This window comes from Zeus faber (genome assembly GCF_960531495.2).
Source record: "Zeus faber genome assembly, chromosome: 11".
NCBI classification, from domain to species: Eukaryota; Metazoa; Chordata; class Actinopteri; order Zeiformes; family Zeidae; genus Zeus; species Zeus faber.
Window position 1 is genome coordinate 25,861,968 of NC_137205.1, and position 16,065 is coordinate 25,878,032.

The window sequence follows — 16,065 nt, forward strand, 5'->3', positions numbered from 1 at the left end:
TGGGAGGCGTCAAGCACGATAACATGGTCTTTCTTAAGCTTTCCTTCTCGAGCTGAGCATCGGTCTCATTAGTCCGGGCGCTGCACTTAAGCTTTCACGCAGAAGCTCCGGCCATGTGGCAGATGGAGAGGGTGACACCTGCTGGTGAGGAAAGGAACAACTGGGGAAGTGCAGCAGGACGCTCTGGATTGTCCATAATTATATATAATAATAATACTTTCCATCTGGAATGTTTTCCAAATTTGTATGTATGTATGTATTTATTTATTTATTTTTTATTTATTTATTTATTTATTTATTTATTTATTTATTTATTTATTTATTTTGATCAATTCTGCTCTTGAAGTGGTGACAAAACATTACACTCGTTTAAGTAACGGGTGAACCAGGTGACGATTTGTCCGCAGTTCCACGTTATAAATCGCCGTCATTGAAAGAGTTCGGAGCTTAACGTAGAAGATTTGACAACGCGGCCCCCTCCAGCACCGAGCCCTCGGCGGGTCCAGCGGTTTTCCTCCCGAGGGCGTTGTCCGGTTCCCTTTCCCACGGCTGCTGGGGCTGCGGCCGCAGATGGAAGTGTGTCATCGCGTCAAATGAGGTCAGCCCCTGGTTTCCTGTGAACTTTTTTTTCGCAGCCCACGGTGTCGGAGGACTTCACCCACCTCCCTCCCGAGCAGCGCAGGAAGCGGCTGCAGCAGAAACTGGATGAAATTAGCAAAGAGCTGCAGAAGGAAGTGGATCAGAGGTGTGTGTGTGTCTGTGTGTGCATATTGCACTTTGCTGTAATAACCATCTCTGCTGTAGCGTGTGCAATCAAAAGAAATAGCTTGCATCCCTCTGCATTGTAGTTCGAACCGTTTACCTTGCCCGCGGAACTGCCGGGAAGCTAATCTCCACCCAGACCCAGTCCCTCCAGCCCACACTCCCTCTCTCCCTCTCTCTCGCCCTGTCGCCCCGCAGCGAGGCCCTGGGGAAGATGAAGGATGTTTATGAGAAAAACCCTCAGATGGGAGACCCCGCCAGCCTGGCCTCTCAGATCAGCCAGACCGCGCAGAACATGGAGCGGCTCCGGGGAGAGCTCGGCAAGTACGAGGTAATGAGGTCCTCGGGTGTTCAGGCTGAGCACGTTACGGAGGAAATGAACTCCTCCGCCGTGCGACACACGTCTATTACCAGCACATCATCGCCACCTCCCTCCCCCCTACCCCCCATCTGGTTGGCGGCACCGCCTGCTCTCTCCGTCACACGTCGCTCGATCTTTTTTTTTTTTTTTTCCCCGGCAGATGTGGCTGGCGGAAGCAGGGGGTCGCGGGGAAACGTTGCGTTACAGGTCGCACGCCTTCAACAACAACGGCGCTCACGACGTCTACAGGTAAGGTGGAGGGGAGCGGGGGGACTGCCGCACGAGACGTAGGGGTGGAGCGACATGTCGCGACGGCAAATTCTGCGCTTCGAAAAAAATCACAATTGGCATGGGGGGGCTGAAAAAGGCATCACAATATCAACTAAATGCTTCATAAAATCAACCTTTTGCCCTTAGCCGACCAACTTTGGCGGATTTTTATCCTAAAGCAGAGGTTGACACTAATGTTTAATATCAACAAATCAATACAGGATAAAATAACATTATTATTCCATAGCAGCCATAGTGATATTAAGGCTATGATTGACATAGATAAAAAGCGAGTTTCTTCATATTTATTGTCGAAGAAATAACAAAGTCTTCTACAGTCATAAATTTTCTTCTTTCAAACTATGATTAATAAAAAAATTAAGAATCTATCTTACTGGAATGTGTCGTTACACCGTTATTAACCAGCGATAACTAGGATCAGAGCGCACAACGACACTTTTTTCCACCTGCTTTAAAAAAAAAAAAAAAAAAGGTCTCTCTTGTCCCTGTACCTTGCTCCTGCTCTCCAGCCCCGACGGAGCCCAGTCTGACGAGAGCACCGCCGACCCGTCGCAAGCCATTTACGCCGAGTTCGATGACGACTTTGAGGAGGAGGAGTTGACTCTTCCTATCGGCAAATGCACCGCCATGTACAACTTTCCCGGTATTTCCCCTTTCCTCGTCTTGTTTCTTGTTAGTTTTTTTTCGTTTCGTACATGCGCGCCGCTTACCTATGTGGTGTTTCTCCCCCCCCCCCCTCTCGTCCCGCTCCCAGGTGCCAGCGAAGGGACCATTTCTATGCAGGAAGGGGAGGTGCTGGCGGTGGTGGAGGAGGACAAAGGCGACGGCTGGACCCGCGTCCGCAGGACCAACGGCGACGAGGGCTACATTCCCACCTCCTACGTCACCATCGCGCTTAATAAATAACACACACCCGCCAGGCATTTAACTACCATAAAAGGATGGTTATTTCACAACACCCCCTCCCCCCTCCCTCCTCCCCCACGGGACTCATCATACAGGGGGTCAGAGCGCTTAGGGGTGGGACCACTGGTGCATCCATGGAATGGATCACGGCCAAAAAGAGGCGCATTGAATCGTGAGCAAATATGTACCACTGTTGTTATACGAGCGCGACTGCGCTGCCAACACGTTCCTACAAGCTTAGACAAAACAAACAAAAAAAAAGAAAACAACCGGAGAAGCAAGACCGGGCCCCCCACTGTCGTCCCGGTGCCAGGGCTAGTCTGGTGCCACGGCCTGGCGACGTGCAAGCTTCTAAATTGGAGAAGGGAGAGAGGGAAAAGCGGGAGAGTGCTGCTGCCAGTTGCATGCTGGGTATTAACAGCCTAAAAAAAAAAGGAGTTTACCTCATAAATTAACCCCCCCCCCCCTCATTTCCAAAACCAGCTCAGCTCTTTTCCACCGTTGCCTGTTGGGATTCTCAGAATATCTTCCGATGGTTTGTGTTACGGCTGCTTTGCCCTTATTTGGGTGTTTACCAACTGGGAGTGATTAAGTGACATTTGTGGGAATTTGCTTTGGTATGAGTTTGGAGTGACCTGCGAGGCCAGAAGAACAGCCCGCGCATAGCAAGAAGAAGAAGCAGAAGAAGCAGAAGAAGCAGAAGAAGCAGAAGAAGAAGCAGAAGAAGCAGAAGAAGCAGAAGAAGCAGCAGCAGCGATTTTCTTCTTTATCATTCAACCCCCAGCGCAAACCACCTGCACAAGGACGCAGGACCTGTATTTGCTAAGAGTTAAAAAAAAAGATCTCACGTCTGTTCTTAAGTTAATTTATTAGAAATGTATATGTTAAGTACTATTCCAGTTTGTTTTAAGTACGTTCTGACACTATTTCTCTCAACTTGCACACACAGCGGGCTGCCTGTAGCCACATTAGCAAGTCAATAAGACCATCATATTTATGTAATAAATAATATATTTTTTAGCTCTCAGAACACCACTATTGTCTTATTAGCTTCTTAACCAAGGTAGTTTTGAATAAAGATTGTTGCATTGTACAAAAAAAAAAAAAGGACTCAAAGTCTTGTAACGAAGGCGCTTTCAATTCGTTTGGGTTCTCAACGCTTGCGATCGTTGCTTCTGGTCGTCTTTTTTGTTTTGTTTTTTGGTTCTTTGAGCAGGACTGATTACTCCTCGTCTAACTGACTCGTGTGTCTTGGTGCCTTTCTGGTTTAAAGCATCGTGTGTGTATATATCACATTTACATGCAGAGTTTCTGCCGTCTATTATTATTATTTGTTTTTTAAACTCAATAAATGTAAAGCACATTTCAGAGCTATGACGTGGTTGTCTTTATGAGCGAATGTGCCGTACGCGCAGCCCTTTACCGGCAGGTGGCAGTGTTGTGTTACTTCCCCAGTGTGGGTACCCCTCCCTCTAATTGTATTTCCATTACGCACCCTTCATATGCCTACGTGATAAAGACGAGCTCATTAAGGTGTTGTTCAAACACGGGCTGCCAAAATAAACCGCATCTGCTGCGTGCAGCTCTCCGCCACAGCAGCCCACAGATGCGGAACACTGTGTGGGTTTCGAACGGGAAGGGAAATCGATACGCAGGGTGTGCTGCCGTCCTCGGCCTAGTGAGCCCAGGGAAGGTGTTCCACAGAGCGACCGCTCACTTGACGGAGCATCACTATTTGTATGCGTAGGCTTGAGTCTCAGGACGCCTGAAAGGTCAGATTGGTTTCGCGTAAGGCCGCCGGGTCTGGCGAGCGGTATATTGCCGGGCTACGAGACATAAGAATAATGGCTCTTAAATGGTCTGTTGGGGGTGTTTTCATTCCACAGAAGATGGAATGGATGTTTAATTCACCACCCGTCAAAGTGGCAAGTTATTTGAGCGCAAGGTTTGTCGGTGTTCCTTCTTCGGATCCTGTCTTGGATTCGAGGAGAATTCCCAGAATCCCCAGAAATCAAGGTAAGGTCGTAGAATGCAACACGTGACAACGATTAGAGTGTGAATTTTCCCCCTTTTATCATTTTTTTTTGTCAGCTCCAACACTAATTATGCGTTACGATTCACACTGAGGCCTATAATCAAGAGGCAGAATAAGAATCGTTCTACTGTACTTTGGAAAGTCATACTACCGGTCAAAGTGCAGATATTCCACATTGAATAAACAGTTTCATGTGAGTTTTAGTATCACATCGGCTGCTTAAATATATCAGAGCATGGGGGGAGCTCCAAATCATACATTTCAAAGCTATATAACTTTTACATTTTTAAATATCGATATATCAGTTTATAAATGTCCCACGGTCCTGTGAGCATACCCAGTGACCCCACGGATGCAGCGTAGTATGTAACCGAGCAAATATATAGCAATAACTTATAATTTATACCCACAGCAATAACTTATCCTGTGCATAGAATCACATTCATATTCTGTGTGTTTTTATATATTTGACTTCTGTTTTGTATTTCTGGCTATTGTTATATACTTAAACTTTTTATTCTTTTTTGCTTTATTATTTTTACTTTACTTTTGTGGTGTGGGGGTGGTGTGGTTTGAGCAGCCACACCTGACCTGGATCTAGGCGATAGGGATCAGAGTGGCTGCATACCTGTCGCTCGTTGGTTGGTCTAACCAGCAGCAGGTAAAACCCCCATCCCCACACTCACTCAGGGGAGGAGCCCTTGTCACGACACATGTCCATCTGCTCCTGGGCTAATTCCAACTGGCCCACGCGCTACAATTTACTGGTGTTTACAACCCCCGTCTTCTGTGTCTCTGTGCCGGAGGTCCCTGAACACACTACTTGGGCGGTAGGTGAAACTGCCACAACTTTTTATTTAAATTTTTTTTTTACCGAAATGTAGATGTTTATCATCACCAAAACTAAAAGGCTAGTATAAAATATTTACTTCAGCCTGAGGCCAGGTGACTTTGCCTCATTTGCCTTCAACTTCTTTACAGAATATTGACACCTTGATGAGTTGTCTTTTTTTGGTCTATAATCACTTTGCACTCCATGTTGATGCTTCTGGCAGTTTTGACCATAAAGCTCTCTCTCTCTCTCTCTCTTTCTCGCTCTCTCTCTCGCTCCCACTGCTGATGAAAAGCCTTTTCTCTCTGTTTCGAAACGATGTTCGCTCTTCAGCTGTTGGGAGGAAATTAAACGCGCCCGTCCATTTTGCCTTTCCAACGAGACCAATCGTGCTAAGAGAGGCTGAGTAAGACATTACCTCTCTCTCTCTCTCTCTCAGACCTCCCCCTTTCATTTGGAGGGGAGGTGGGCTGCTGTACCCAAAAAGTTGCCAATGCCTTAGAAACATAACGTGAGACAGATCCTACGTTGTGGGAATTCACTCTGTTTCTGTGTGAGCGGTGCAACACCCCGACATTGAAAGGTGCCAGTCACCATTTACTCACTCAGACGCGGCCGTCAGAAGAGGCTCAGCCAGTCGAGCCCTCGCTCTAATCCTAGACAGCGATGATGACCGCGAACTAGGGGAGGGAGCGTCCGAAACCGAGGCCAACGTGGAACATAATCCGTAAAGCGCAATGAATTGTCCTCTGACGAAGGAGAAGAAAATACACAGGCTAGGAGAGAGGCGATGGGATGGAAACACAGCGTGGTCACGACCCACGTCCTCGTCAGGGAAGGCTCATCAGAGCGGTCCCGGGGCCTACGCAGCTCGTGGCATCAAATCTGCCTTTTCAACTGTTCATACCGCGGTCAGCGGAGAGGATTATTATTAAAAACACCAACCTGGTGCTTTATTTTTTATTTTTGGTGCTTTACAAATTCATTAAAATGTTCGGCCTTGTTGTTAAAAACAGATTGAATTCAATTATTCATATGACCGTTTTGATGCAAGTTACATTTGTCGTCATGTCGAGGCCGCTGGGGCGGCTCGTCACGATGACTGTTTTTGTGCCAAATCTGCCCCTCATCAAACGCAAGACAAACATTACCTGTGGAGGATGGTAAAAACATGGCAGCGAATGAAATAAACATCCACATTACGGCAGTCACGGCCCGTTTGATGAATAAATAACGCGTACCTTGTGTTTTTGTAATGAAAAAACGAGCGGTGTAATATCAAGGGAGATCCGTCCTATCTGGACAAAAAAACCCCCCTGAAATATCTGGTCACGTTTGGAATGATAGTAACATGACGATCATTTCAAATATTTACTTTCTGAGGAGGTTAAAGATGCAAATCTAACGATTGAAACATGATACGAGGGTCAAGAAACGCACCAATCCTCACCATGTTAAATTCCTTGTGAGTGTAAATGGTGGAATAAACTCATTCTGATGTTGAGTGTGGACATGATCAGTCGTGGAGGAAAGGGTTACCATCAACATAACCTTTTATGTGAGATTGTAGTAATATCTTTTTTATTTATTTTTTATCACCCACGCCTCATCAGAATTAAAGATGGAGCTGCTCCAGTGGTTTGGAAAGCACAGGCTCGGGAAACACACGAGAGAAAAAAAAAATTGCTGAAAAGATTTCAGTCTCCCAGATAAGGTACCACCTGAGCCTAATCTCAATTTATCTTTTTATTTTTATTTTTTTACAATTATTGTTTATCTGTGCAAAAAAGAAAAAGACATTTGACAGGCTAATATGGGATTTAGATGTTTAACACAGACAGACCGTCAGCTTCCAGATCAACATTTGTGCTAAAAATAAAATAAAAAAACACAAAAAAGTTGTCTATGGAACTGCCAGAGGAAAACTAATAGGGAATGTGAAGCTGCTGTCACATTGCTGGAGCAAGCCGCCATATTTGGGGGATCACTCGCATGGACTGTGAATGTCGGTCGGCACTGTGTGTTATAAGATGGCTCCGAGGTCTTGACAGGTGGAAAACTGCCACAGAAAATCTTGCAGCCATCTTGTGTGGAACCTCCACCCTTCTCTCTCTCTCCCTTCCATTCTCCATTTTTGTGCATTTCGTATACTTTAGCTAATTCTCTGCGCAATTTCCTGGAGGTGATCCTCTAAAAATGGCCACCGGAGTCCATACCAACCTTCAAACTTCACCTCACCTATAGAACATGCTGACATATCACCCATTGTTCTCCATAGGGGACACCCAACACACTTTAACGTGTCAACTAATATGAAAATAAAGACCCCTTTCTTATATGTCTGATATATAATGATTTTGTTTTTTTTCGGGAGATATTTCTCAGATTGTGACAGACAACAAAAAACAAAGGAGCAACAATGAGAACTGACTACAGTACATCAGAGAAGAATAAAATAATTATAAATAAATAGATATAAAAATACATTTTTGTGACCGACTTTTCAGATAAACAACATAAATTTCAACTACTGACGTGCATTTCTTATTAGCTACAAATAAGAGAATATAGAAAAGAGAAATAACTTTCAATTAGAAACAAGTTAAGATGGTGTTGAATTAAAAAATGCCTGGATTCCCATCCCTCGTGAACCGCTCTTGCTGACGCCTCCTAGCGGCGCCACCTTGTGACTCTAAATAGAAACTACAACGGAAGACCTGATAAGACGAACGCGATTTTACTCCAGTGGCTTATTCGGCTCTCTGCTGTTGGAAGCAACCCCTCTTTTACGAGAGAGAAAATTAGGAAAAATATTCATGTCGGCTGCGGACCTTGAGACATGTACGGGCTGCGGCCTGCACATGACCCTCAGGGATACTCTGTCCGCTGTCTCGGCCATGCGCACCTGGACCGAGGAGGTTCCGGCTCCCCCGTCCTGGGGACCTTGTTTCGAGGCCACGCTCCCCCACCTCTCTTGGTCTCCCTCAGCATCCGTGCCAGGTGGAGCGGGAGGAGATGGCCGCGCACCAGGGGTTGCGGGACTTCCACGCAGCCCGGTGGGGCTCCGAGGAGGAGGAGGAAGGGGAAGAGCCAGGTGAGGAGGCGCATGGTGCTGCTCATGAACCGTCCCAGGGGCCTTTTTCACCAGGAGCTGCTGCGCTTCCTGGAGCGGGCCTTAGTGAAGCTGGGCATCCCTTGGGCGGAGCCCGAACCCGCGGCTCCCTCCACGCTGTCCGTGGCGCATTTTACGGAGGTTCGTGTCCCTTCCCGGCGCTGAAAAATTTTACTAAGGAGGTAAGGTCGTCTTCGGGCGCTGCCCATCCAGGCGTTCAGCCAGTGGTCGACCCTGGACACCGAGCCAGAGTTGGGATACCTTGCGATTTCGATCCTGGTGTCGGGCCTGTTGTGGACTCCACGACCCAGGCGCTTGAGCGGCAGCAGAAGGAGTGGGTGGCACTGAGGAGCTTCATGCCCCGACGTACCCGGTCCCCGCGCCGCGAGCCCCGGCAGAACCCCGGCTCATCACAGGAATCCAGACGGCCCCCGAGGACGTCGCGGGCCCAGAGCGGAGCGGCTCTGGGCCCAGGAGACGTCCCAGCCTCCCTCCGCTGATGGGATGAGGGGGCTGGAATCCTTTCCGCTGTCCCGAGCAGCCGCAGTCTGCGGGGGTGAGGGGCAGGAAGGTGGGGAGGAAGATTCATGCTGCTGGACTGTCAGCTGGACCTCTAGTTTTAGCACGAAAAATACATTCTGCTGTACCAATTCCCGTGCCGGAGAAAGCCGTAGGTGAATATACACACACGGTCTTTATTTCCTCTCCCTCCAATGTGTTTATCGAGGCCCCCCGTCCACTCAGAAACATGGGCGTCATGGCCCGAAATGAAAATATGAGCCCCCTGTCCAGACGTTGTGACCAGGGCTCAATTTGCGGGCGAATCCACCCCGGTGTCATCGCCGCCACTACTCAGAGCCGGAGCCTCTCCGCTTGTGTGAGCGTGCGGAGACGCGCCCGCGCAGTTTCTCCCTGGCCAGAGAGGAGGATTTTAAAGATCTATGCGCTGCAGTTCACCCTGCGCCCACCGGTGTCCGCCGGAGTCACGCAGACGGATGTCTTGGACTCGACAGCCTCCGTCCTGGAAGGGGGAGGTTTCGTCTTCGAGAGAGAGAGAGAGAGAGAGAGAGAGAGTGAGACTGCGGCTTCTGCAGCGGGTATTTCCTCACTCCGGAAAAAACTTTTGCGTCCCAATTGTGGAACGGCACAGGATTCACCGACGGCACATGTTCACCAAATTCTACAGTCTTGACATAACGGCGCCGGCAGTGGCGCAGGCTGTTTTTGATGGCTGCCGAGTGTGGGCCTGCGTACAGAGCTGAGTCCCCACCCACGAGCACGGTGGTGGCTCTGGGGGGGGGCGGTGTAATGTAGTTTACCTCCGCACCCTATGAATGTGGTTCTTATACGCCGAAATTGGCGTTTGAGGTCACATCTGCCAGTTGGTCCTTGGAAAGAACTACCTGGTCCCCGGGGGGCCCATATGTCCAATTTTACATGAATCACAGTAAATCGATTAGTCACGGGTCGGGTAAAGTTTTGTTGTTGTTCAAGATTCAAGAGATCCAAGAAGTGTATTTATCACATACACATAAGTTCATACATATATGCAGAGAGATGTCTTTGCAACGCACCCGGAGATTATGCACAACAGTTAACAAACCAACATAATAGCTAACCTAATTCCTGCCTAGCAACTAACTGATTCCTAAAATGTAATGCAGTTAGTGAGTAGAATAATATCAATAAAATAAGACTCAAAGGTAATACAAAGTGGGGGTACAAAATAGAAAGGAATAGACTATTTGTATATACAGATAAAGACATGGAGATGGTGGGGAATGAACCCGGGGCTTCATGCATTGTTGTCGGGTGAATAGTTTGCCACGTTGTTGTTTTTCTTCGTGGAAGCTCTTGGTGTACCAGCACATTCATTTAGTAAGCAGCCGTGTAATGTGGGATAAGTAGGATAACGTGCAGCCAGACGGTTGTTAAGCTTTGTCAGTTATGTGAGTGCGTTTCGGTACAGTCAACAACACGGGTTTACAAGGAAGTCCAATATCCAACCCATTAAATCGTCAAACGGTTCAGCATTCAGATTGGGCACCGGACGTTGGTTGTTGTTGTTGTTGTTGTTTGTGGTCCAGAAGGCGGCCCGGCAAGGCTCTCGTCATGTTCAAAGACCGGAAACTGCTCTCGCAAAAAAAAAAAAAAAAATCAACACGCTACCAAAGAAGTGCGGTAAGAGGAAAGACAGCTGGGAAGGTGTGGTGCCTTTGTCGTGGACCAGAGAGCAAGGACGACGTGGCAGCCGTGACAACCTCAACTGCACAGTTGCGCGGTTCCATCTAAGTTGGGGGGCGGCGGCTACAGCCTGCACCTGCCAAACACGGACCTGTTCTCCTTGTTCCACCCACTCCCAAGCAGCTGCATTGCAATGCCGTTTCTACTTGTGACTGGGGTTACATAATTGCAATTATGCTTATGTCTGTCATAATTTATTTATGTGTGTGTGTGTTTGTGTGTACTGCAGTTATCCTGTGCAATTATATTTTTATACCATCCTGTGCAGTCCAATCTCAATCTCCTATGTCGCATTGTTGACGTTACAGCGCAGTATTTTATATTTGTAGTATTATCTCACACACTGTGTGCAATTGCCTCGTGAGATTATCCATCATGGTCGTGTGGGTCCATACGTGAATATTGCTTTTAATCTTTTATTTAAATTTTCTTTATCACCCACTCCTTTCCTTCACTTTTGACTATTGAGCTGCTGTTACGAGTGCATTTCCCCGGTGGGTGAATTAATTATGAAGTTGATCTTATCTTGATGCTGCCTCTTCGCACAAAAACGGCGCCCATTTTTGTTTTTCCTCTCAAAATACACCTCACTCCATATACATACCTCCTCAGAAAACCACAAATATCCTTCTTCTCACGTAAATTGTCTGATGGCTGTTAAAACATGATTGTTCTGAAACATGGGACGTTAGAAAGGTGAATAACCTGAGAGTTTTGAGTGAGCAGAATGCAGATAAATTAACCGTCAAACCTTAATGTGTTTGCCGCATTTGCTTTCCATTTTTTTTTTTATTGGGCTTGATGACATAGGGAACCTTCAAGAACAACACATTAATGAAAAATATCAATGCTTTGAATACTTTATCGTACATAGCAGGACGGGGTCAAACGCAGTTCAAAAAATGCGTAACAGAAGGACTTGTCTAGCGGAGCGTGCAGTGTCTGTGTGTGTGATGTCAGCGTGGCCCACGTGCCGGGACGGTGCCCGGTCTCCACCGTCTGGTACGCAGGTCGACCTGCAACGCCGTGAAGCCTTTTCAAAGACTGACCTGTTTCCGCCGCCCTCCCCGGGCGTCTGCGGTTTGACGTTACTGGTGTGAGATCTGTCTTACTTACCGTTATGAAAACGCAGACAGCAAAACGACCATGTACAGAGATATCTTTGCGAAAGTGATGTTTTTGCAAGACCCAGGCAGCCTCTGCCTGCTCTCCTTAGCCTTTTTTTTTTTCCCAGGTGGGAAACCTTTTGTAAAAAATAAAATCTTGCCTTGGGGCCAACTTTTCTACCTTTTCCATTATTGCTTATAATTGCAGCTTTGCGCACAGCAAGAGCGTACCATTTCACAAATAAAAGGAGGCGACGGTGTGAGCCCCGCACAGACCATGCTCTGTTGACAAAATACCCACAACATGGCGATTATGCACCAAAATGCACTTTGGTTATCGCGAGATTGACGTCATCTGTCATTCACCGATTATTGCAAAATAATCTCCTTCATGATGACTCGAAACCCCTCCGCTTGGCCTCAGGGTCCCGATCAGCGTATCGGGGGGGGGGTTATTTTGAGACGATAGCCGCCTGGCTGCACATTATCCGTTAGACATCCCATAACAGTAATGACAGATCCTTGCCTATTAAGAATCTTTGCAGTACCTGTTCCTTTTGAAAAGGCTGAAACAACTCACAGCTCTGTGTCGGGCGAAGGGTTTTGAAGAAGGTAAATATGCCGCTGATGGTTGGAGCCGATAGAATTGTGAATGAGCCTTTCATGGCTCATTTACTGAGGCTCACGGCTGTACTTGGCGTGCGCTGGGTGCCATGGTTACAGAATGTTGTACTGTTTGTGAATAACTTATTTTTTTTTCCCCCACTGGGCGGTTCTCCAGTGCCGGTAGAACTAATGGATTGCGACACCCCTCCTTCCCACCCAGCAGCTCTGTCCTCATTTTGCTTTGCGGCAGTGCCGTTCAGGTTTTCACCCAGGCACGCCTCCTAATAAGCCGCAGCCGGATTATCATTGGACGCCGTTGCAGGTGCAGTTAAAACAGCAAAGTGTTATTTATTTACAGAAGAATCTGAACGCAAACAGCCTCTGGTGAAACTTCAGATTGGGCATCCTCTGCCAGTCACCGCGAGAGCGCGAGTGATGCATTTCTCGCCTTTTATTATGGTGTGTGGGGCTACAAAGTAAGCAATTATTTCTCTGCCGAGTGCACCAGAGGTGATTAAAGATTTATGAACTCCGTCTTCTAAGGGTTGCTGCGGGAAGAAGGGCAGAGTGGGAAGAAAGTTTCAAGTTTTCCTCTCGTTCCGTCTGGTCTTTCAGTGTGGGGTCTCACTCCCGGGTCCTTCAGGATGAAAGCCACGAGGCCTTCCGCAAACATTGCATTATTTGTGTAGATATAAAGGATTAATTAAACTTAATAGAAGTGCTATTAAGACGATTATATAACCCCCTCGATAGCGGATTAATGTTGTTGTTTTTTTTCCCATCCCTGAGTCGACAAATTAGTATCGTTATGTAATGACTATTATTGTCTTATAATGACTACCTTTGCTTAAACCTTAGAATGTATTCATGATATAATAATTAGTATTTCATAGTAATTGCCTCCATAAAACAACAAATGGGAAAGCTAAATAAAGTACAACCTGAGGACTTTTATTTGTTCCATACGTTCTGTAATTCATGATGTTTTACTGTACGCTACAGTCTTCAGTTTTGTCACTAGTTTTTGTTGTTGCTGTTGTTTTTGTTGTTGCTGCTCTTTTTGTTTCTGTTGTTGCTGCTATTTTTGCTGCTGCTGTTGTTGCTACTGTTGTTGCTGGCGTTGTTGTTGTTGTTTCTCACTGAGATTACAGTGATAGGATCATAAGAAGTGTGTGTTTTTCAAAGAGAGCGAGTCAAAAGGATCTCCCTCCCGAGGTTTGAACGAAAACTTGACCCTGTAATTTACGGACGCTAATTAAAGCACCGTGACTGGATTGAGACGAGATGGTGCACACGGTTGAGATGTCCGGTTCCGGTGAGAGCTACCACTTCCGGGTTCTGGTGACGTCTTCGTGTGTGATTGGCACAGAGACTAAGCATTTCATTGCTTAGTCAGAGTTGACAAATGAGAATTTGAACTTTGAAACTTTGCAACCACCAAGTTTGTGTCATTTTAAAATATAACATGCGTAAGAATGAATTAGTTCAGGTCGATCCACGGGCCTATTCTTTTTATTCCAAATCCCAGCCATGTTGTTTGTAAAGCGCATACATGTCTCTCCTCGCAACGAGGTAGATCTAATCATCCTTATTGCTGCAGCTCTGGCAGCTGCAATGCTAAAGAAGGTAAATCAGAGCAAGACGTGCAGTTTTTCTTTCTCTCATTGTCGAGCCTCCCGCTGGGGGGAGGGGGGGGGGGGGCGGGGGGGTGAATGGGCTTCTTTAAATAGCTCTGATTAATTGGAGGTTTTAATTGCAGGGGTGTCGGTGGCAGTAGCTCCCTCTCTCTGTGTGTACCAAGTCGAAGAGACACCTAGAACTGTCTCCTTCAGAGGCTCCCAGAGCCAGTCGCTGTGTTTCCTGTATTGAGTGACAGCCAATAGAATAGACCATAATATGTCGCGGGACCCGTGCATTGCTATAAGAAAGGGCATATAAGCACATTTACCCACACGCTTACTTTGTTTTTTCTTTCTTCTCCTCCCATTATCGCTCTTTCAGCCGTGTTTCATCAGCCCTGCGCCTCACATTGTAACGTGTGTGGTTGATGTGGAACGATTCCTCAGCTTCCTCAGGTCTTCTTCCCCGTTTCCTTGCATTGATTTGCATCAGTGTCGGGGTAGACACGTCTCCAGCTGAAACGTTGCGTTCACGCCTACTTACGATTTGAGAGTTGTGTTTTTCCACTGCCATCGACGAAGTACTTGGTTCGTCTGTCGTTGATGAATCTCTTGCATGTTTTTTTTTTTGTTTTTTTTTGCATGTCTGAGGTGAACCGACAGCGATGACCTTCCACGGAGCTCTGCAGCCTCTCTCTCTTTCTTTCTTTCTCTCTCTCTTTCTCTCTCTCTCAATTAAATTCAGTTAGATAATATACAGGAGGCTCTATTGGCATGGGGAAACATAGGTTTACATTGCCAAAGGAAATGGAAAACAAAATATGAAAAATGAAACGCAAAAAACAGAAAATTTTAAATGTTACAGTGAAAAATAAATAGAAAAAAATGGAACATTTCAACATTGCAAATATACAATATGTACATGATCAGCCACAACATTAAAACCACCACTAATAACCACTAATATTTTGTAGGTCGCTCCTGTGCCGCCAAATCAGCTGTGACCCGCGGAGGCCTGGACTCCACCAGACCTCTGAAGGTGTCCTGTGGTATCTGGCACCAAGACGTTAGCAGCAGATCCTTAAAGTCCTGGAAGTTGCGAGGTGGGGCCCCCATGGATCGGGCTTGTTGTTCCAGCACATCCCACAGATGCTCCATCGGATTGAGATCTGGGGAATTTGGAGGCCAAGTCAACACCTTGAACTGTTTGTCATGTTCCTCGAACCATTCCTGAACATATTTTTGCAGTGTGGCCTCGTACATAATCCAGCTGAAAGAGACCACTGGCATCAGGAAATACTGTTGCCATGTAGGGGTGTATTTGGTCTGAAACAATGTTTCGGTAGGTGGTACCTGTCAGAGCCAAGGTTTGCCTCCACCGGCCTGCCCTCATCCCATAGTGCATCCTGGTGCCATCTCTTCCCCAGGTAAACGACACACACACACCCGACCATTCACATGATGTAGAAGAAAACGTGATTCATCAGACCAGGCCACCTTCTTCCATTGTTCCATGGTCCAGTTCTGTGTCCATTGTTGGCGCTTTCGGCGGTGGACAGGGGTCAGCATGGACACTCTGATTGGTCTGTGGCCACGCAGCCCCATACTCAGCAAGCTGTGACGTGTGTTATGACAGACGGCGAGCCTTCACACCCCACGCACATCGATGAGCCTTGGGCACCCATGACCCTGTCTCTGGTTCATCGGTTGTCCTTCCTTGGACCACTATGGTACTAACCACTGCATATTGGAACAAGACCTGTGGTTTTGGAGATGCTCTGACCCAGTCGTCCAGCCATCACCATTTGGTCCTTGTCAAAGTGGCTCAGATCCTTACCACGCCCATTTTTCCTGCTTCCAACACATCAACTTCAAATACTGACTGTTCACTTGCTGCTTATATATCCCACCCCTTGACGGGTGACACTGGGACAAGATCAACAATGTTATTCATTTCATGTGTGTGTGTGTGTGTGCGCAAACCCCAATTCCAATGAAGTTGGTACATTGTGTAAAATGTTAAAAAAAGCGTACAATGATTTGCAAATCCTTTTCAACCTATATTCAATTGAATACACTAGGGGGCATGTTGTGATCAGTGATCTAACACCTCTGTGTTACATCACCTTTCCTTTTAACAACACTCAAAGAGTGTTTGGGAACTGAGGACACTAATTGTTGAAGCTTTCTA

At 46.7% G+C, this 16,065-nt stretch overlaps 1 protein-coding gene across 2 annotated transcripts in view; it reads left to right on the forward strand.

Annotated features, from left to right (window-relative positions):
* trip10a (thyroid hormone receptor interactor 10a) overlaps window positions 1–3,686 on the forward strand; it is a 25,642-nt gene extending 21,956 nt beyond the window's left edge. For both annotated transcript variants that reach the window (XM_080008852.1, XM_080008853.1), the window contains 5 exons: window positions 636–745; window positions 961–1,093; window positions 1,284–1,372; window positions 1,924–2,057; window positions 2,169–3,686. In XM_080008852.1, coding sequence (XP_079864978.1) covers window positions 636–745; window positions 961–1,093; window positions 1,284–1,372; window positions 1,924–2,057; window positions 2,169–2,320 — 618 coding nt within the window. In that variant the 3' untranslated portion in view covers window positions 2,321–3,686. The remainder of the gene's footprint in view (window positions 1–635; window positions 746–960; window positions 1,094–1,283; window positions 1,373–1,923; window positions 2,058–2,168) is intronic.
* The last annotated feature ends 12,379 nt before the right edge of the window (window positions 3,687–16,065 follow it).